Below are 21930 nucleotides of genomic sequence, written 5' to 3'. Positions count from 1 at the left end.
TCGTGCCATGATTTGAGTGTTAATGCACGAAGAGTGATGTCGTGCCATGATTATGAGAGTTAATGCACGAAGGGTGATGCCGTGCCGTTTTAGTTGTTCCTTATGGTGAGGACGAGAGTAAAAGCACGAAGGGTGATGCCGTGCACGTGTTATTATTATCATTATTTCTGTTGGTTCGAATATGGTGTTTACTTTGCTTCTGTATTGAGTTACTGTCTGAATCTGATATTCCCCGCAGCATGTTTCCCCTTCCCGTCTTTACCTGTTAAATTTCTGTTATTACTGTTTTCTCGTATATGAATTAACTACACAGATTAATATTGATGTCGTGTCCTAGCCTCGTCACTACTTCGCCGAGGTTAGGCTCGACACTTACCAGTACATGGGATCGGTTGTACTGATACTGCACTCTGCACTTCCTGTGCACATTTCGGTGCCTGACCTCGTGAGTAGAATTTGGGTTGCTGCCTTCAGTCCATGGGAGACCCAAGGTAGATCTGCCGGCGTTCGCAGACCCTGGAGTCCCCTTCCCTCTATTTTGGATTTTCTGTTTCTTTCCATTTCGAAAACAGTTGTAATTCTTTTAAACCAGTATTTGTAGAACTTCTTAGACGTTTGTGAATTGTGACACCAGATCATTGGGGTAGACGTGTATTGGAGTTTTTGAACTGTTATAACATTTCCGCATTTTAAATCTGTTTGGTTTAGTTATTGTTTATTTCTGTGGAGTTTATTATTAATATGTTAGAACCGTAATTGTTGGCTTCCCTAGCATTCAAGAGTTAGGCGCTATCACGATCCGACGGTGGGAAATCCGGATCGTGACAATAAAACCATAAAATAAACAATATTTATGAAATAACTTATATATTATAGCAATTCATCCATTATGATGATAATCTTAATACAAATTATCATTACATAAATAATTGCTACATTATAGCAGTTTGACCATTAACCCAAACAACCCCTAAGAATTACTAATAGAAAACATCGACGAGTACGCCAACCTCTCGTTGGCAGTTTCAGCCACTGCCCTTTCAGTCCCTCGACGAGTCCGTCACTCTCCTCCCATACCAAATATCCCACCAAACACTCATTTTCACTATATATTCATCTTCTTCCCTCTTCTCAAAAAACCTCCCTTTCTCTCTCTCTCTCTCTCTCTCTCTCTCTCTCTCTCTCTCTCTCTTTTCCATTTGTACTTTCCTCCTAAAATTTTCTCATTCATTCCGCCATGGAAGGAGCTGCAACTGCTCAAGCTTTATCTCGTATTGGGCTAGCTGGTCTAGCTGTTATGGGCCAAAATCTAGCCCTAAACATAGCCGAGAAAGGTTTCCCGATTTCCGTTTACAACAGAACCACTTCTAAAGTTGACGAAACCCTAGATCGCGCTCAACGTGAGGGTCAACTACCTTTAACCGGCCAGTACAATCCGCGTGATTTCGTGCTGTCGATACAACGGCCCAGATCTGTTATCATCCTCGTTAAAGCTGGGGCCCCCGTTGATCAGACGATTGCTGCTTTAGCTGAACATATGGAGCCTGGTGACACGATTATTGATGGAGGTAACGAGTGGTACGAGAACACTGAACGGCGTATTGATGAAGCTTCGAGTAAAGGGCTTTTGTATTTGGGTATGGGTGTTTCTGGTGGTGAAGATGGAGCCCGTAATGGCCCCTCGCTTATGCCTGGTGGGTCCCACGGGGCTTACATGAACATCAAAGACATTCTCGAGAAAGTTGCGGCCCAAGTTGAGGACGGGCCGTGTGTTACTTACATTGGTGAAGGCGGGTCGGGTAATTTCGTGAAAATGGTGCATAACGGGATTGAGTATGGTGATATGCAGTTGATTTCGGAGGCCTATGATGTGTTGAAGAATGCGGGCGGGTTGAGTAACTCCGAATTGGCAGATATTTTCGCTGAGTGGAACCGTGGTGAACTGGAGAGTTTTCTGGTTGAAATTACAGCTGATATATTCAATGTGAAGGATGAGAAAACCGGGAGCGGTGAGCTAGTGGATAAGATTTTGGATAAGACAGGAATGAAGGGAACCGGGAAATGGACTGTGCAGCAGGCTGCTGAGCTGTCAATTGCAGCTCCCACTATTGCTGCTTCGTTGGATAGTAGGTATATGAGTGGATTGAAGGAAGAGAGGGAAGATGCTGCGAGGATTTTTAAGAAGGAAGGATTAAAGGAGGAAATAAATTTTGATGTAAATGGTAGTAGTGTTGATAAGAAGAGATTGATTGATGATGTGAGGCAGGCATTGTACGCGTCGAAAATTTGTAGTTATGCTCAGGGAATGAATTTGCTGAGGGCAAAGAGTGCTGAGAAAGGGTGGAATTTGAATTTGGGAGAGATGGCGAGAATTTGGAAAGGCGGGTGTATTATCAGGGCAGTGTTCTTGGATCGGATTAAGAAGGCGTATCAGAGGAATCCGGGGTTGGCTAACTTGATGGTGGACCCGGAGTTTGCAAGGGAGATGGTGCAGAGGCAAGCCGCATGGAGGAGAGTCGTGGGACTGGCTATCCAGAGAGGAATTAGTGTTCCTGGAATGTCTGCGAGTCTTCAGTATTTCGATACCTATAGGCGATCTAGGCTTCCAGCAAACCTCGTGCAGGCTCAAAGGGACTATTTTGGGGCACATACTTATGAGAGGGTTGATATGCCAGGAGCATACCATACTGAGTGGTCGAAGCTTGCTAGGAAGGCCAGAGTGTAATGCTGCTGCAGCTGTTGCGGATTATGATAAAAATCTGGTATTAGTTGAGCTTTGTCAACTATTGATTCTAAATTGTGCTATTCAGGCATTTAAAATTTAGAATGTGACTTGTTGAGAATTTTTACTTGTTGCTAGTTTTGCAGTTAATAATGTTGTATGCCTTTGAACATTATAGGGCCTTGGCAATTGAATGACTTCTTTATTGAAGTTAAAGAAGTTGCATTTCCTACATTATTCATAAATATTACCTACATTTTATTGATCCATTAAATATGGCTTCTTTAAGGTTCTCCTATCTTTCGGAAACAGCCTCCCTACCCCGAAGGGGTAGGGTAAGGTCTGCGTACACACTACCCTCCCCAAATCCCATTAGTGGGATTTCACAGGGTTGTTGTTATTGTATCTCCAAACTGCTATATCTGATGGTTAAAGATATGATGATATAGCGAGTCGTATGTGTGTGTCTTCAGTGCTCTGCTCCGAAAGTCATATATATGTGTGTACATTGATTTAAACTATTGAACTTAGTAGAGAAGAATAATTTACTGTGAATAGAGCTATGGCTGCAATGGTGAAAGAACCTTAGGGCCGTGGATTAGACAATGAATGCTTAATTGAAAGGATAAACAATAATGAGTATGTGGTCAGGTGGAAAATTGTATATGGCTCCCTTTGATGCTGGATGGAAGAATAGGAAGGAGGGAAGGGAAGGAGATGAGAAGTGGCAGCGGAAGGCAACGGCCTGGTCATTGGAATGGACGCAAGAAGTGGAGGGAGGATGAGAAGAGGCAATACTAAAAGAAAATAGGTTACTTCTAGATAATTTAAATTAATCAAAGAGGCATTGGGTATAAGACCTTCTGAATATCAGAAATTTTAGTATTTTTTTTTCAAATTGAGGCCCCCCACCCAAAAAAAAAAAAGAAGAAAGAAGGGAACTCTTGTTCTTATTGCTCCACAGCTCTCTCTGTTTCTATTCTACCTAAAAAGAAAAATTTTCCTTGACTTCTGCTTTTGCACTTTACTGTGGTCAGTGAGGATTACTATAGCCGATTCCAACTTGTATGGGACTGAGGCGTAGTTGCTTTTGCGCTTCTTACCATTTCTCAACAGTGTTTCTAAGCTGAAATTTGTTACAAATAACATTATTGCTGCTGTCCTATGCATACCATGTCTAACTTTTTCTAGAACCTGCATATCTGCTAGGTTTATACTATTTAAGCAAAATCTTTGTAAACATATTTAAGGTTATTCATTGACATATTCACAGAAAACTGCTGCATTTGATGTAGTTTCTATTTAGATGTTTTCAGATTTTTGTCATTACTTTCAGTAACTATAATTTTGCCCGACTGGGGGCTAAACCATTTGAAATCCTTTAAAATATTCTGGTCGTATGACTAATAAGAATTGGGGTTTGATTCCTGTTCTCTTTTTGATAGTTACAGGATGGTTTTCAAGCAATTCCCATAAATCAAAATACATTTCTCTCACCTCAAGTACAATCAAGACTATTTTACTTAATTTTTCTTTTCTGCCAAGTAGTCGTGCAGTTGTGTCTTTAGTGTGTGTTAATCAATTGTGGAGCAAATGATGGGTACATTGCTCAGCTTGACGTGCTTGTGTGATTGGCATTAAAGTTCTGCAACTGATTTCATCAACATCAAGCTTATTCTTTGAGGGTTTTCACTTATGAATGTGACATTTAAATAAATGCCTTCTCCTACCTTGGATGCTTAAGCTTTTCCGTGCTGATATTCATAGATATCTGTGATATAGATTTTCAATGTCCCATTTTCTCGGTGATGAAAATAAAGTACCCTAGTTAAGTTCTGAATACCAGTGTTCCTCCATTGACAGTTGGCCCTTGATTGATCTCTTATGTAGATGTGCCTCCATCAGGAATTTGTTTGTTCTAGTTTAAAATCAGATATTCTGTCTGCTTCTCTGAAAGAAGTTCAGTTCAATCCTTTGCCGCTCCCTGTCTAGAGTATTGTTCCCTCGTCTTTGCACGTCTGTGTATCATATAGATCTTCAACTTCATTGTTAGTTTTGAAGCTTTGGTGCAACATAAATGACATGCAGTGTAGGGTTGTAATTAATAAAATTCTTATTGACTGCTTCTGGGAGCATCTTGCTTTTGAGACCACTGGGTTAGATTGGTGGTTAACAGTGTTTCATATTTCAGGCTGTTACTATATGATGTTCAGCTCCTTAAATTTGTTGTTTTTCTTCTGCATCGTGGCTGCTAGATTATATTTCACTGAGAAAGAGCTTCATCCGCTTTCTACCATGTCCAGGTTTCCATTTCACTTGACCCTAGTAGGAGTCTTGTGGTGTCTCTAAAAACATTGCATAGTATGCCTTGCTACCCCCCCCCCCCCCCCCCCCCCTTATTTTTTTCTTTTTTCTCCCCCCTTGGAGCTTCAATTCATATTGAAAGTTAAAAACCTTTTTTTAACTTTCATTTTCGACAAAAATAATAAAAGAAAGGGCCAACAGTGTAGTCTACTTACATATTATAGGCATATTAACATAGCCTTCCCTGTCAAGACTGCATCTGATTTTCCCAAATGCCTTTAATTCTTTATACGTAGTTTGAGATGAAGTGTTCCTTGGTTTCTGGTAGTAGTGTCTGTCAATTTGTGGTGTGGAAGTTGGGGGATTGCGGGAGGGGTCGGGTCAAAACTCTGAAGTTCAAGACATGTTAAGTGATAGAGGACGACTCAACCTTTCCATAAGTATGTTTAAATCAATAATAAGTTGGATCAAATTTGATTTAAGTGGCATAACACAACTCACCTAATCAACCAATTTATATAGTTACAATAAAGTAAACATATTATGTTTCACTCTTTCCATTTGTTTTCTCTTTTTAGGATAATTTTTAAGGAGTTTAGCCCAAAATCAACCAGCTCGGTCGTGCTCTTTTGGTTCATCTTGGCCTTTTCATCGCAAATAGTACTCCAAAGCTCAATTAATATCGATTCCATCGTTTTCAGAATATGTTGTGTTTGTTAATAAAGAAAAATAGATGATAACACTACTAGGATACAGAACATAAAATTGCATTTGCTAGAAATTCGTCAACATGCCCTAAGATTTTATCCATAAGGGGAAAACGAAGGCCTCCATCAGAGACAGAACGATTATATCATATTAGTCCAATTAGAATAAACATAAAGATACCTACACTAGCAAATCACCTCCGCAGAGAGCCAATAAACCTTAAGAGAACCACAATTTCATTAATCTATGGCAAGTTAATAAACAAGTAAAATTCAAAGATTTGCTGAGACTTTAATTACGCACCTCAAAACAACTGGCAAGTTAAAAGTTAGTGCAATATCAACACATGAAGCTACTGATTCTCTCAATTTCACTAACACCCAGCAGTGCATATACAGCAGTAGGATACATACAAGCCCATACAACAGTTTCTACATAGGCACTGAACAATCAACCTGTCACTACAATTTAAACCTTTCTGGAAACTAGGCTCGACGATATCTTACAGTTAGCATTCCACCTCTTCTCAAAGCCCCCACTGACATCTAAAAAAGTCCAGTATGGCTGTAGACAAAGGCATTATGTTAGTATCTACGCACTTACTGTCGGATAGTAAGCTCAGCTCGAAGATGGAGAATCCCATTGATGAAGTATACACTATCTTCAGCCATAAAAGCAGTCCAAGGGATGCCAAATAGGTTCCTGTAGCCAACAGCCTTGCCACCAGTGAATGTGTAGTTCCCCTTATACTTGCTCACATATTCCTCGGTTGGCTTTGTCCGAGCTGCAAACTCATAATCCACTGCAAATGACACTGACCCCTTCTCTTGCATGCCTAAAAACAACCCAAAGCAATGGAATGAACTCTGTTGATCCATGTTACAATGAGCTGATAGGAAAAAACCTTGTCCACCCAAATGGAAAGCCTGAGAGTAAACTCTACCAGCAGGAAAGAGACTATTGCACTCTTCCCGTTTTATATCTAGGTAAACAATACACTGCTGACGAGGCAGTTCAAACTCGACAATTTTAACTGGTCTATACTTGTAAGCACGCTCCACAAAACGATGGTGTGAGGCACTGCCCTCCTCAGCAGCAAGAGAACGCTGCCGGTATGGTGCTTCAGCTTTGAAAAATAGAGCCTCTAGGACAACCTTGGAAGATAGTTCAGGATCAAAGTCATTGCAAGTTAGAACTTTCTTCAGCTTCCTGCATGTCATGTACGGAAAGCGAATGAGGCGACAAAGACGTGAGCCCAATATTTCACGTCGTTCCACCAAGTTTGGGTAATGGATGCGAGCCCACTTTAACACAAAGTCATATACAGCATCCTCTGAAGCAACCTGAAGATCGTCATTGGAGAGAACAGCCTCAATTCCTGCAAGAGGCAAGTTCAACACCTCTTCTTGGAACCTGGGAAGGATTTTAGGATAACATTTCAGATGACGAATTCTAGGCCGAAACAATCAAAAACCATATCTAAAGAGTGAACAAGTCTCTGATAAATAGGACAACTTGAAAACACTCTGAAATGTTATACAAGAAGCTCTTTACTAAAGGGAAGACTAGAGGTCCTTTTATTCACTAGTTAGTAATAAAACAAACAGCTAGTTATAAAGCCTCAAAATTAGGCTATGTCAAATGAAGTGTTAAGGAAAAGCAAACTCAGTCTGAAATAGGAATGACGGAATGAAGTTAGTTCATGAAATCGGGATGACAGAATGAAGTGCTCGAGATGAAGAGGAAAACTGAAACTGATGACAAGCCTCTTGTGTTCGTTCACTTTCTATTTCCAAGCAACAGATTTAAGCTCCACATTCAAAATCAATCAACGAGAGTGAGTAATAAAAAAACTACTTCTTGGAAGAGCTCTCACTTGGTTATATCCTTGAAACGTGCAGCGAGAAACTGTTTTGCAGCATCAGTCAGTGGCAGAACTGCATCAGCCATTAAAACACCAGAAGGAAGATCCAAATAAAGCAAGGCTGATTCACAAGTCATGGGAAGATTCCTTAGTAAACGGCTGCAGTGTCTCATGCATGATGCAACCTCAAATTTGTCAGCAGCCATAAGCACGTCAAGCAAGGCAGTAGGCGTTATCGTAGATAAAGTATTGCTATACATAAAATTCAATAGGTCCATGAAGGCAGCTTCTTCTGCGAAAATGATAGAGAAAGGTGGAGGTCAAAGAAGAATATATGTTATATCTAATTAAAGAAACTGTGAAAGAATTTCTTCTTCAAGTATGCTTTAGAAAGCAAAACAAACAGCAGAGCTTGGAGCATGTTTATAACCCCCCAAACATATTTGTAGACAATAAATGTCTCATAAGGATGCTTTTAGGAGTAGCAGACACGATTCTTGATTCTTGATCTGGTGTTCGATTCTTCTACATTTAGATTTTTTTGGATTCAACAAGATAGACAAAATAACGGATACGTTAAGGCATACTGCAAACAAGCACACGGGTAAAAGCATGGTTTATCAGCTCCTTATGGTAACATGTTTTTAAGGTTTAGAATCGTGTTTGGAGTTCAAATGTCAAACCTAAATCATGTACACATTCGGGCAGCTCAAATGTGATTTTTCACATTCACATTGGAAACTGTTTCCAAGTAGCTTTTTTCAGAATGCGAACTCACACTGCTTAACATAAAATAACCTTTGCCCATGATTTTAGATACTCTGTAGGAGATAATATATTATTACTTAGTAATCACATTAACATTTTAGTTTCCAAACACTAACAAAGAACCATCTTTTTTTCTTTTTAACAACGAAAAATATTTTTCAATGTTATATGGAATTTTGTCCTTGTTGGGCATTCAAAAAAAAACGGAAAAGGGCCAAAATTGCCCCTAAACTATTGAAAATGGAGCAATTATGCCCTCCGTTTGCTCTTGGGCACAAAAATACCCTCACCGTTAGTCAAGTGGAGCATATATGTCCCTCTCCACTAACAAACTCCACATCAGCTATAAATTCACTTTAAAAAAGATTTTTTTTGCTGAGTTGGAGCTCCACATCAGATTTGGTTTTTTTTTCATCCAAGATAATTAATGATATCTAAATTACCCATGTCTTTTCCCATTTTCCACAATCAACAGATTAAAAATGCCTTAATCAACAAGTCCTATCAAAGACCTATTGTATAATCAATTATGCTCCTCATTGTTCTCATTTTTGCTTTGTTTCACCATTAACTCATCAAACTTCCATAAACACTGTCGAAAGACCTATTGTATAATCAATTATGCTCCTCATTGTTCTCATTTTTGCTTTGTTTCACCATTAACTCATCAAACTTCCATAAACACTGTCGAAATAGTCATTCCAGAGTTCAACTTCATTGTATTATGCATGTACCACCTGGAGAGATAAACATACAAAGAGAGATTTATTGGTGTTAGAGACTTAATTCGATTCTTTTTTACATTTATTTTATTTTATCCTTCTGCAATTCTCTCCATTTTTTTGTTGTCGTTCTTCACAATCCTTAATTTTCAAGCCTCTATCTCATCTCTCTTCCCGTTTTGAAACCGTTTGCAGAGGTTCAGATCTGGACTTGGTTTTTTCTATACGGGTTCTTTCGGGTTTTTCTATACAGATTTCTGAAAGAAGAAAAAAAAATATATCAAGAAAAAATGGACTCCTCGAGGAGTTTCCGATGAAGTCTGATGGGGCTCGCAGGTTGGGTTTTTCGGGATAAAAGTCTGCTACATAAGGGGCAGTGATGATTGATGAAGAATTGAGATAAGTGGAGAGGGAGGTGGCGGCCAGATATTCTTGATATTAGAAAATTAAGAAATTATATAGAGGGTATTGTTTTCCAAGCTGGAGCTCCAAATCAGCAAAGAAAATACTTTTGAAAGTGAATCTATAGCAGATGTGGAGTCTGTTAGTGGAGAGGGGTATATGTGCTCCACTTGACTAACGGTAAGGGTATTTTGGTGCCCAATAGCAAATGGAGGGCATAATTGCTCTATTTCCAATAGTTCAGGGGTATTTTTGACCCTTTCCCCCAAAAAAATGATATCTTTCTGTATTTGAATCTTTTTTCTTTAGTTTCTAACTTAGTTATGTTATATATCTAACTTATATGTCAAAAGTTTTTATCTTAAACTATAAACCTGATCAAATACCATCTGAAAAATGGAAAGAGAGGGAGTATAAGAATCTCATTTATCAAAATCTATTTAAGAATTCACAGGTGTTCAAATCTATTTTGTCCCCAAGTTTTCAGACAACCGCTTATTAATCTAATGGTTAAACAGCTCAAAAACTCAATATTCATTTAGTGATTGATATGTGTTGCTCTCTAATTGAATATCCCAATTATTGAAAACTTTTTTAAAGAGAAAATAAGTACTGATTATAAGCATCCCGAGCTGATTCATTCCAAGTTTCAAACCCGAACAGTAGTCCGAACAACTATAGGAATATCAAGTTATGTGTACGGTATAAGGGGGAAGTGGGGCGCCCATGTAAGTAGGAGGGGGGAGGGTTTAAGTAACATAGAGCACGATATAGCATAGCCTACAAGTAATTCCAGTAACTTTTAGTGTAACCAAATGGAAAAAGATCTAGATAACAGACACATTTGATGCTCAGAGAATACAACTGTATCCAGATTCTGACATGGGACATTATCTGGTTAATATTATTACCCTATCAGGACGGTTCATTCTAAGGGAAAGGACAATACCATGAAATGAGAACACAAGAAACTACAATTAAAAATGTTATTACTAACCCGAGGCATGGATTTGTACAGTAACATGCCGCTGCTCCGACTCTCTCATGCCGTTGGAGAACATCTAGAAGAAAACAAATAGATGTCAAAAGAAAGAGCAAAAGAAAGTTCCTGACTAAGATATAACAAAGCATTAAAGACTTCTAACCTTATAAAAGAATGGACTCTTTGCGGCCAAAATAGGAGAACTGATGTATATAGTTCTAACTTGACGCCCAGTTGAAGAGTCCATGTTTGTGGACGAGTCAGTGCTCTTAGGAGCTTCACCATCCCCTATAAATTCCGTAAAGTTGTTTCAAAAACCCAAAAAAAAAAGGAAAAAGGAAAGAGAAAAAGACCAATAATAAAAACAACAAACCCAGTGTAATCCCACAAGTGGGGTCTAGGGAGGGTAAAGTGTACGTGGACCTTACCCCTATCTTGTTAAGGTAGAGAGGTTGTTTTCGATAGACCCTCGGCTCAAGGACAAAAGGGGAAAGAGAAAAAGACCACGCAATGATAAAGGAGCTTAATGTTTCACATGCTATTACATTGTAACAAATTCAGGTTTCAGATTATGCACACAAAGGATACATCCATATTCTCCTAAAAGAGTGATAGCCATGTTATTATGATATCTCTTAAGGGCTCGTTTGGTAGAATGCATTAGAGAAAATAATGCATGCATTAGCTTTTGGTATTACTAATCCCTTGTTTGGTACACTTTTCCAACCTATGTATTACTGATGCAAGTATTAGTTATATAACCTATTTAGTATTATCCTATGTATAACTAAACACATGCATTAGCATGGTTAAAGACAAAATTGTCTTTAAAGTCCCTTAAGGCTAAAGAATATGGAGGGCATTTTTGTAAACAACTAATTTTCTTAAAAATTATTCAATGCATTTTAATTTCGGAAAAGGTCCTGATAGATCCCTCTACTATTAGAAATTGTTTCAAATTGTCCTTCGTTATACTATTAGATCAAAATAACCCCTACTGTTTTACTATACAAACATATATACCCTTTATTTGATGGACTGGACACGTGGCACGCGTCCAAGGCTCTTGGTCCATCTGGTCTTAAATTAGACTCGACCCGCTCCATTACCCCAAGACCCAGAACTCAGAACCCATAACCTAACTCTTTTCTTCTTCCACTTTATCTTCTTCTTCCATACCACCATCCCCCTTCACCCAACCACCGCCACCACACTAGGAGCTCCTATCAGATGTGGTTGCAACCTCAGTCCGGGGTTGGAGATTCCTTCTGAATTTCACAAGTTCATCGCTACTTGCACTCTTTGTCGGGTCATTTGTTTCACTAAGCCATTCGAAACGAAAAGAACTAAATTGGATTGTGATTAGCTAGCACGGAATTCTGCAACAAGAAAATTATTGACCCTTACTAACGATGGATGATTGATTTGGATGAAAGAAAACTAGCTTTTGGCGTGGATTCTAGTTCCCTAAAACTAAAGAATTTACTAATCTTCACTCGTTCAGCCAGGAGGACGTAATATCCTATTAAACGGAAGCCACATTATATCTGTTTCTATGAGCAGCCAATATGCCTAAAACTATACGAAAAGCAAGCCCAGTTTTGAGATCACAAGATCTATTCAAATTGAATAAAATTTATGGTCTTAACCTTTCAAATTTTTTAGGAGCATAATAAGATGTCCGCGTTATACAATGCATCGGGAAGTATAAACTAGTAACTGGATTGGAGAAACCAGTGTGATGGAATCTACCATTATATTAAATTTTAGATTTTTAAAGTAAATAACTAATTGTTGTTATACGTAAATTCTTCATCTGAATTTACAGTATTTATTTCTCTCGGCTATAGAGTATTTCAAGCGATTAGGAGAATCCAAAGTATTCAATGTAATTGCCAAATGGAGGTGGATGAATAAAAGACAAAGACGGTGAAAGAATGTTTTCTATGGTGGTCATGGTGGTCTAATGGTGATGGAGGAATTAGTGAATGGTGGAGGAGGATCTCCTAGTGTGGCGGCACCTTTTGGGGTTAGGGTTAGTTTATGGGTCAAATGATTGTGTTTTCTTAGTTATGGGTTCTGGGTCTTGGGTAATTGGGCGGGTCGAGCCTAATTTAAAATGATCAAAAACTTTGGATGCGCGCCACGTGTCCAATCCGTCAAAGAAGGGGCATATGTATTTGAATAGTAAGACGGTAGGGGTTCTTTTAATCCAATAGTATAACGAGGGACAATTTTAAATAATTTTTAATAGTAGAGGGATATATGAGGACCTTTTCCGTTTTAATTTTTAATACACACACCAAACAATGGAAGTGGATAAGAAATAATCTTTGCATAACTAATGCTTGCATTACTAACCCATGCATTACTAATACACCTTATTCAGCACTATTCTTATACACACTACCAAACGACCTCTTAGATTCTTGTTAATATCAGGATCTAATGTTAAAACAGTTAGAATCCTTGAAATAGCAGCACAATGATGGAAACAAGATAGTTTGATCCATAGTGGGGAAGTCCATAGGTACCAGGGTGATCTGTGGTCATCTCAGTGCCGGATGGAGATTCCTCAACCATTGCAACAGCTTCCTCATCTTGGTTCTCATAAGCAAGACCATCTTCTGTGTCCAGCATATTACAATTCAACACCTCCTCCTCACGTTGCGTGAGCACATCCGCATCTGAAAGGTTTATGAGGTGAGAATCCATTAGACTGGAGAAAGTAATTAATAAGCACAAATTATGACAAAACATAAAAATACTGGAAGTTTTCAGATAGGCGACAGAACAAGAAATGTTTCAAGAATGGGGACAAACTCAAGTGCGTGCAGCGGTAGCTCACAAATTTAAGTATGATTTAGAACAACGGAAAATCTTAAGTTTGTTGTTAGACAGAGAATTAAAGTATTTGCCAAACTTTTCAGAAAGACACTTTCAGCGACAAATGACAAGACGATTACAAGATCATTATTTTTTTTTCTTTTTTTTTGTTAGCAAACAAGATCATTGGTATTTAGTGCTCAAGCAACCATATTTGCGAAGGATTTAAGTTATGCACACTATCATTGTATTAAAATGTTTACACTACCAGTAAATTTAACGTGTGATAGCAGGTTAGTTACCATTTTTACCAGATCACTAATTAGTGTTTATCAAAAGAGATTTACTGTAATTACCTAAAAGTGCATAGAACTTAAACTCATTTGCAAATTATCTGAGGATGTTAGTAACTTATGCTGCAGCTACATCTGCTAGATCAATTGCAAGATTTTCATCAACAGTCAACGCTAAAGCAAATTCGTGCAGTTCTATCATTTTAACCTAGCTAAATACCTTCCATTTCAAGTTGTAACTCAGGTTTGCACAAAAAAATAGAAATAAATAAATAAAGTCCTAAATTTTGTATCTTCTCCCTGTAAAGTTTGATATGTAAAAGCCCATTCTTCACATTCATTAATCATAAAAACAAAAACATTAAGCATTTTGATGTGTAAATTGAACCCTTGAAACAAAAAGATAATCAAATTGCACATCTAAGTACAAAATATACATACATGAAATGAATAAAAAGCCAAAATTTGATAAAATAATTGTTTAAAACCCTAACGGAATCAAAAGAGCTAACCATTTTCTTTCTTGATTTCTTCTCTACTACGCTTGCGTTTGCGGGCCCAATCAACGATACTGCTACAACCCTCACCGTCGGATTTGGAGTCAGGAACAATCTCAACTATCAAAATCCGGTCGGAGAAATTGCTGTCATTGAAAGCGAAACCGAAGTCGGATTCCGTACCCGACCCGTAACCAGGAGAGAAATCGGAGTCCATTATTATTGTTAGGGGATCAAAAATGTCGTCGTTCAAGTTTTTCATCCAAATTTTTTATAAGGAAAAAAGAAAAGGTTGAGAGAATATGTGAGGAAAAATATTATTATTGGTGGTGCTCAGTTATGGCTAAGAATGAGTACGTAAGTACGTTGTATACCTTTCTAGTTTGGTACTTAATAGGCTGGTTGGTCAAGCTGCAAAAATGCAAAAATGGTTTTTCTTATAAAAGTGCTAATTAATTTAAAAATTACTTGTGAGAGTCTATTTGGAAAATCACGAGGTAATTGGAAATGGTGTAATTACTAGGCTAGTAATTACATAGTATTGCAATTACGGCGACCTGTTTGTTTGTCATAGTATAATTACAATGTAATTACAAGCGTATTGTTTGGTTGCATAAGTATAATTACATAATTAGATTAAATTTAAAATGAAGTAATTATCAAAACTTAAAAGTTAATATAATAAATATATGCCTATAAATAATTTTATATAAGTATAAATTAACAACTAAAATTAATTATAAGAGAATAGTATAGTATTAGTTTACTTCCTTATAACAACTAAAAACACACGTCTTGTAATTATTAACAGCTAAATTAATAATATTTAGTTTAATTAATTATTTCAACTAAAAACATACGTCTTGTAAGAACATCATGGAATGCATGTTTGATAAATAAATTACTCCTTAATATTTATAATTATAATGTCATAATCTTATTCAAATGTTTGACAAAATTAATCTATCAATTCTAACTAAAAAATGACAACATGCAATGTGAAATAACAAGCCAATACTATTAAAACAAGTAAAGTGGAACCATAAGTATAACACTGTATACGGTCAAAATTAGGGAAGACCGGTTCAAGACTTCTATGGCAGTCCGGGCCCGGCCCCGATGGGATCAAGGCACGGTCCAAGGCCTGTCCAGGAAGCACTCGCCTCGGCAGGGTACGTCGAAGACTCACCATGGTGTACCTCGAGGCCATATGAAAATCGACGACCGTCATGGAAAGGCGGGAAACCCCCCTAGAGCACGTGTTAAGGACTGACAGAATCTGCAAAAATAATATAAATCCATGCTGAGCCGTTGCCCAGCTGGACTAGTAGCATTTATTCTTTATTTATTAGACATGTGCTATGATGAGATTCAATCCTCCTTTATCATTTTGTAAGGCACCTGGATATTGAATAACATACAACATTCTCTACTCTCTTTGCTAAAACTATTGTTCTTCACATTTATTGCTTATTCTTATATTGTTCATTCATTATTCATTTATTGTTCTTCATTTATTGCTCATTATTGATCATAAAAGTCCATCTTCAAGGCCCTCATTACCATTGATTATCTATCAATAGTTCATCGTTATTAGCTCCGTTTAGACCTCGAGGTCCCGCTTCAGCCAGCTTTGTGACTCCATTGGTTTGCATATCTTATTCTCTTTGCTCATACCTAGCATCTACTGCTTAATAACTAGTATTAAAATAAATCACATATTTTTAGAACCACAAAATCAAAGATAATTGTAGTTACCATTTTCAAGGTAAACAGTTTGGCGCCCACCGTGGGCCTAAAAATAATAGTGATTGTTTTGGTGTTAGTTTTCTGAAAACACAAGTTATTCTTCACACTTTTTCTTGTCCAAGAATCTCTGATATCAGGTCAAAATGTCTAACTCAGCACATGCACGCGAAAACAACGGCATGGAGCTTCAGGGAGAAAATGGTGCAGACGCCGATGTACCACTGCAAAATCCAGGGGTAGCACCAGCAGATGCCGGTGTACCACCGCAAAACCCAGGGGAGGCACCAGTACAAATCCCCGTCAACGTAAACTCATGCAACGCTGTGCATGTCTATGTGAGCTCTCATACCAACGAGAGTGTACGCGGGGAGGAAAGAGAAATTAGCCTTCAAATCATTTTCGAAATGTTGCAAGCACAACAAGTGGCTATTGCTCAGCTACAAAGTCACCAAAAAACCCCAAGCACAGTAGCACCTGAAACGGATCCTCAGGTCGAGCAGGTACCGGAAAGATCGAGTAACAACGGGTCAGCAACAGACCCCGCTATTATGAAGATGCTCGAGGACCTCACCAAGAGGATTGAATCGGGAGAAAAGAAGATAGAAGATAACGATAAAAAGGTGGAGACTTATAACTCGAGGGTCGATCAGATTCCGGGCGCACCTTCGATCCTGAAGGGCGTAGATTCGAAGAAATTCATATAGAAACCATTCCTACCAAGTGCGACTCCGAAGCCCATCCCGAAGAAATTCAGAATGCCTGATGTCCTGAAATATAACGGGACCACGGACCCCAATGAGCACGTTACCGCCTACACTTGTGCTGTAAAAGAGAATGACTTAAAGGACGACGAGATCGAATCCGTCTTGCTGAAGAAATTTGGAGAGACACTGTCGAAGGGGGCCATGATGTGGTACCACAACCTACCCCCGAACTCGATAGATTCGTTTTCCCTGCTGGCAGACTCTTTTGTGAGGGCACACGCTTGTGCCATTAAGGTCGCCACCAGGAAGTCCGATGTCTTCAAAATCAAGCAGAGAGAAAACGAGATGCTAAGGGAATTTGTATCCCGCTTTCAGATGGAGCGAATGGAATTACCACCAGTCTTTGACGACTGGGCAATACAAGCCTTCACTTAGGGCTTGAACGAGCTAAGCTCCATAGCTTCGAAGCAGCTAAAACAAAATTTGGGCGGACGTGCATAACAGATATCAATCAAAGATTAGGGTCGAAGACGGCCAATTAGGGGCCCCTTCGGGCTCGGTATGTGATAACTAGGGATTTTGACGTGTTTCATGCTCCTTCTTGCTTACGCTTTGATTATAAATTCTTACAAAATAGTCCCAAAAGGCTCAAAAGTTGTGCTTGATTGCAGGTTTGATCAACAAAGTGACGAGATGTCAAAGATCGGCTCAAAAGGAGTGAAACCTGCACAAGTACCAAAGACAAGACAACTCAGGACAAACAGGCCTAGTGCGGCCGCACTACACTTTGTGCGGTCCGCACTAGGGAGATTCAGAGACCTGGATTTTAAGGCATCAAAGCAGTGCGACCGCAGTAGATACTGTGCGGCCCGCACTGAAGACACCGCGACCGCACTACCATTTTATGCGGTCCGCGGAAGCAAACTTCAGAGAGATGTCAAGTGCCAAGGTTCAAGCCTGTGCGGTCCGCGGTCGTGTTTGTGCGGACCGCGATAGATGCCTCCCCGGCCGCACTCCATTCTGTGCGGTCCGCGGAGCCTGGGTTCAGAGAGTTGATTTTTCAGAGTCAAGAGCCTAGTACGACCGCACACCATTTTGTGCGGTCCGCACTGACCCTGCAGGGGCAATTTTGTCCAGTTTTTCCAGCTTAGTATAAATAGAATATTTTTCCATTTTTAGGGTATCAGATATTAGAATACTGTAGCTGCGCTCGTGGGAAGATATTTCTTAGCCATTTTTGGCATCTTTACGTAGTTTTAATCATTGAAACTTTGTATTTACTTTAGTAATTAATTAATATGTCTTTCTCTTCATCTATTTCTCTGATTTTATCTTCAAGCATGAGTAGCTAAACCCATTAGCTAGGGTTGTGGCTCAACCCTAGTGTGGGTAATTGATAGGTGTTGTGATTTAAGGTTAGATTGATTATGGGTGTTTGTTATTTGGGTCAATTTTATGGTTTAATTTATGAATTAGTGGTTGCAAACACTAGTTTGTGCTAAGTTGACTTACGCTCTTCTTGAGAAAGAGAGCCTAAGTCTCCAAAATTGACTCAACAAGGAATTGGGATGGACTCAAGAGATTTGATAGTCCCGATTAAAGGGTTGAACCTCGAGAGAGTAATTACCCGACTTGAAACCCTAGTTGCTTGGGCAAATGTGCATACCTAATTGGTCTCGAGAGAGTCAATTGGGCAAAACCACTCTTTTTCTACCGAGAGGTGTAGGGTGGGTAGTATCGAGCAACGGTTAAAATATATTTCCCCAATCATGTCAATCGTGCCTTAGATGCAATTACCCGTCAATTAGCCACCTAGGTGAAGGTCACTACCCTAGTGCCTTTTAAACCATTAGATACAACTTATAGCAATTTACTCTTAGTCTAATTTAGTTGCAATTATAATTTGTAGTTTGATCATAGTAGAATATAAAGAAAACCCCAAAAATTATGAGAAGTGTAATTAAGAACACATACGCGATCCTAAGCTAAACAGATACTCGATTCCAATCCTAGCTCTCTGTGGATTCGATCCCGACCCACAAATCGGGTAAAAGCTATTGCGACCCTCTCTCGCTACTTTTTAGTGGTGCAGAGTTGGCAGCGATCAGTTTTTGGTATGCATGGACTACCGGAAACTGAACAAGGTGACCCACAAGGATCATTTCCCTTTGTCATTCCTTGACCAAATGCTTGATCGCCTTGCGGGGCGTGCCTTTTATTGCTTTTTGGATGGATATTCGGGGTATAATCAAACTAATCGCTCCGGAGGACCAAGAGAAGACCACCTTTACTTGTCCATATGGCACCTTTGCTTTCTCTCGGATGCCGTTCGGGTTGTGCAATGCTCCGGAGACCTTCCAACGATGCATGATGGCTATTTTCACCGATATGGCGGAAGATATTTTGGAGGTCTTTATGGATGATTTTAGTGTGGTTGGTGATTCATTTGAAGAGTGTTTGGGAAATTTGGATTGAGTTTTGGCCCGGTGTAAAGACACCAACCTTGTACTAAATTGGGAAAATGTCACTTTATGGTTGAAGAGGGCATAGTGTTGGGCCACAAAATTTCAAAGCATGGGATTGAAGTAGACAAAGCCAAGATAGAGGTAATTTCAAGGCTTCCTCCCCCCACTTCTGTCAAGGGGGTGAGGAGTTTTCTTGGGCATACGGGGTTCTACCGGCGATTTATCAAGGACTTTTCGAAGGTAGTGAATTCTCTTTGCAATTTGCTAGAAAAGGATACAAAGTTTGTGTTTGATGAGAGATGTATGGAAGCATTTGAGCTTCTCAAGCTTAAGTTAACCACTACCCCGATCATTACCTCACACAATTGGAGCTTGCCTTTCGAGCTCATGTGTGACGCGAGTGATGTTGCGGTTGGGGCAGTTTTGGGTCAAAAAGTGAACAAAATGTTTCATCCAGTGTACTATGCGAGCAAGACTATGAATGAGGCTCAAAGGAACTAAACGGTGACGGAGAAGGAATTGTTGGCTATTGCGTTTGCCATGGAAAAATTTCGGCCATATCTTATGGGAGCCAAAGTCATAGTTCCCACCGATCATGTCGCCCTTAGGTATTTGATGACAAAGAAAGACTCCAAGGCAAGGTTGATGCGATGGGTGTTACTTCTTCAAGAGTTTGATTTGGAGATAGTGGACCGGAAAGGTAGTGAGAACCAAGTGGCGGATCATTTGTCCCGCTTGGAGGAGGAAGGAAGGCCGTGTGATGGCCTAGAGATCAATGATACATTCTTCGATGAGCAACTACTTTCTGTGTCGATGTGTGATATGCCATGGTTTGCGGACATTGCTAATTTCCTTGTGACTGGCATCGTCCCGCGTTAGCTCTCTTCTAACCAAAGGAAGAAGCTCAAACGGGATAGTTTGGACTTCTATTGGGACGAGCCATACTTGTTCAAGATTTGCACCGACGGAGTCATGGCGGGGGTGTGTCCCTGAGGAGGAGCAATTTAGCATTCTAGAGGCTTGTCATTCCTCCCCCTATGGTGGCCATCATGGAGGGGCGAGGACGGCTTCGAAAGTTCTGAGTTGTGGTTTTTATTGGCCAACGTTGTTCAAAGATGCAAGTGATCTAGTAAAAAGATGTGATCAATGTCAACGAGCGGGTGAGATTTCCAAGAAAGATGAGATGCCTCTAAACACCATTCTTGAAGTTGATGTCTTTGATGTATGGGGTATCGATTTTATGGGCCCTTTTGTAAGCTCGTGTGGAAACACTTACATTCTTGTAGCGGTTGATTATGTGTCAAAATGGGTTGAGGCCGTGGCCTTGCCCAATAATGAAGCTAGGAGTGTGGTGGCATTTCTGAAGAAGAGCATTTTCACAAGGTTTGGTACACCTCGGGCAATTATTAGTGATGGAGGATCGCATTTTTGTAATAGAGCTTTTGATGCCTTGCTTTCCAAGTATGGTGTCAACCATAAAGTGTCTACGCCTTATCATCCTTAAGCAAGTGGCCAGGTTGAAGTGTCTAACAGGGAGATCAAGAGCATTTTGTCCAAAACCGTCAATGCCAATAGGACCGATTGGTCTAAAAAGTTAGATGATGCTCTATGGGCTTACCGGACCGCTTACAAGACCCCAATTGGTATGTCGCCGTACCGGTTGGTGTTTGGGAAAGCATGTCATTTACCAGTGGAGTTGGAGCATAAGGCCATGTGGGCTTTGAGGAAGCTTAATCTTGAGTGGGATGTTGCGGCCAATCTTCGTGTTGAACAACTCAATGAACTTGATGAATTCCGGTTCCATGCCTACTCTAGTTCGTCCTTGTATAAGGACAAGATAAAGTACCTTCATGATAAATATTCTCGTGGAAAGGAGTTCAAAGTCGGTGATTTGGTTCTCTTGTTCAATTCCCGATTACATCTGTTTTCGGGAAAGCTTAAATCAAAATGGAGTGGACCGTTTGAAGTTGTGTTGGTGACCCTTTTTGGTGCTCTTGATTTGAAAAACAAAAATGGTGAAGTCTTTAGAGTGAATGGGCACCGTGTCAAGCATTATCTTGGGAAGGTAACATGTGGTGGCTGTTGTTCATTTCAAATGATTGGAGGGTAACATGCGTCGTGCCGTGACGTTAAATCAGGCGCTTCTTGGGAGGCAACCCATGTGTTTTTCTTTTTGTTTTCTTTGATTTTCTTTTTAGTATAGGATTGATTTTTGGGCTAACTGGTTGTGAGATGTTACAGGATTGAGTTGATGCAGTGTAGGACATAATTGAAAAATTGCACAGGTCTCTGAAGTTTCCAGCGCGGCCGCACTACCATTTTGTGCGGTCAGCACTGGTAGAGGGTGACAAAATTGCTCTCTGAAGTTTGTCACCGCGATCGCGGTTGATTTGGTACGGTCCGCGGTGGACCACCGCGGTCGCGGTCCATTTTGTGCGGACCGCCGTGGGTTACTGAGTTGGACTTGAACATAATAGCCCAGTGCGGACCACGGTCCATTTTGTGCTGTCCGCACTGGTAGGTAAGAATGGGCCCCAGGACTTTTTCTATAAATAGTCTCTGAGGGCCTCCTTTTACCCTTTTCGAACCCTTCACTCTCACACTAAGAAAAAGCACTGTTCATAGCCTCTTTTGCTCGTAATTAACTTCTGGAATTAATTAGCTCATTTCATCTCATAACTGGTAACATTACACTTCTTTCTACTTATTTAATTTTGTTAATTTAGTTTAAATTGTTGTTTTTCTTGCTTTCTTTTCTTTTCCTCTCATTTTTTCTTTCATAGAGTAGATTAGGGTTATTAATTTTTAGGTTAACATAGATTAGATAGTTAAAATCAATGGGTAACCGTTTAGAGACACTAATTAGGTGAAAAAATTGGACCTTAAAAGAAAAATCATGAACCCTAGTTTAGTGCAAAAATTGG

General features: G+C 39.5%; 2 protein-coding genes across 2 annotated transcripts; one reads left to right on the top strand and one right to left on the bottom strand.

Annotated features, from left to right (window-relative positions):
• Positions 1-1030: 1030 nt before the first annotated feature.
• On the top strand, positions 1031-2996 carry LOC109240206 (6-phosphogluconate dehydrogenase, decarboxylating 2, chloroplastic). Its single transcript, XM_019406842.1, has one exon. The coding sequence runs from the start codon at positions 1238-1240 to the stop codon at positions 2723-2725; it is 1488 nt and encodes a 495-aa protein (XP_019262387.1). The 5' UTR covers positions 1031-1237; the 3' UTR covers positions 2726-2996.
• A 3004-nt stretch (positions 2997-6000) lies between these two features.
• On the bottom strand, positions 6001-14433 carry LOC109240205 (BTB/POZ domain-containing protein POB1-like). The gene is made up of 6 exons (XM_019406841.1): positions 14104-14433; positions 13007-13159; positions 10636-10760; positions 10488-10551; positions 7611-7890; positions 6001-7147 (listed from the first exon to the last, which is right to left on the bottom strand). The coding sequence occupies exons 1-6, from the start codon at positions 14348-14350 to the stop codon at positions 6334-6336; spliced, it is 1683 nt and encodes a 560-aa protein (XP_019262386.1). The 5' UTR covers positions 14351-14433; the 3' UTR covers positions 6001-6333.
• Between the last annotated feature and the right edge of the window lie 7497 nt (positions 14434-21930).

The sequence above is a fragment of the Nicotiana attenuata genome, unplaced genomic scaffold, assembly GCF_001879085.1.
Source record: "Nicotiana attenuata strain UT unplaced genomic scaffold, NIATTr2, whole genome shotgun sequence".
In the NCBI taxonomy this organism is placed as follows: domain Eukaryota; kingdom Viridiplantae; phylum Streptophyta; class Magnoliopsida; order Solanales; family Solanaceae; genus Nicotiana; species Nicotiana attenuata.
Note: the sequence above shows the minus strand (reverse complement) of the source record. Positions and strands in the feature narration are given on the sequence as shown.

Coding starts and splice junctions, on each gene's coding strand:
- LOC109240205 (XM_019406841.1), bottom strand. CDS start 14,350: ATGAAAAACTTGAACGACGACATTTTTGATCCCCTAACAATAATAATG. Junction 10,761..13,006: donor GATGACCACAGATCACCCTG/GTACCTATGGAC, acceptor CGGAATTTATAG/GGGATGGTGAAGCTCCTAAG. Junction 7,148..7,610: donor CGTTTCAAGGATATAACCAA/GTGAGAGCTCTT, acceptor AATCCTTCCCAG/GTTCCAAGAAGAGGTGTTGA.
- LOC109240206 (XM_019406842.1), top strand. CDS start 1,238: ATGGAAGGAGCTGCAACTGCTCAAGCTTTATCTCGTATTGGGCTAGCT.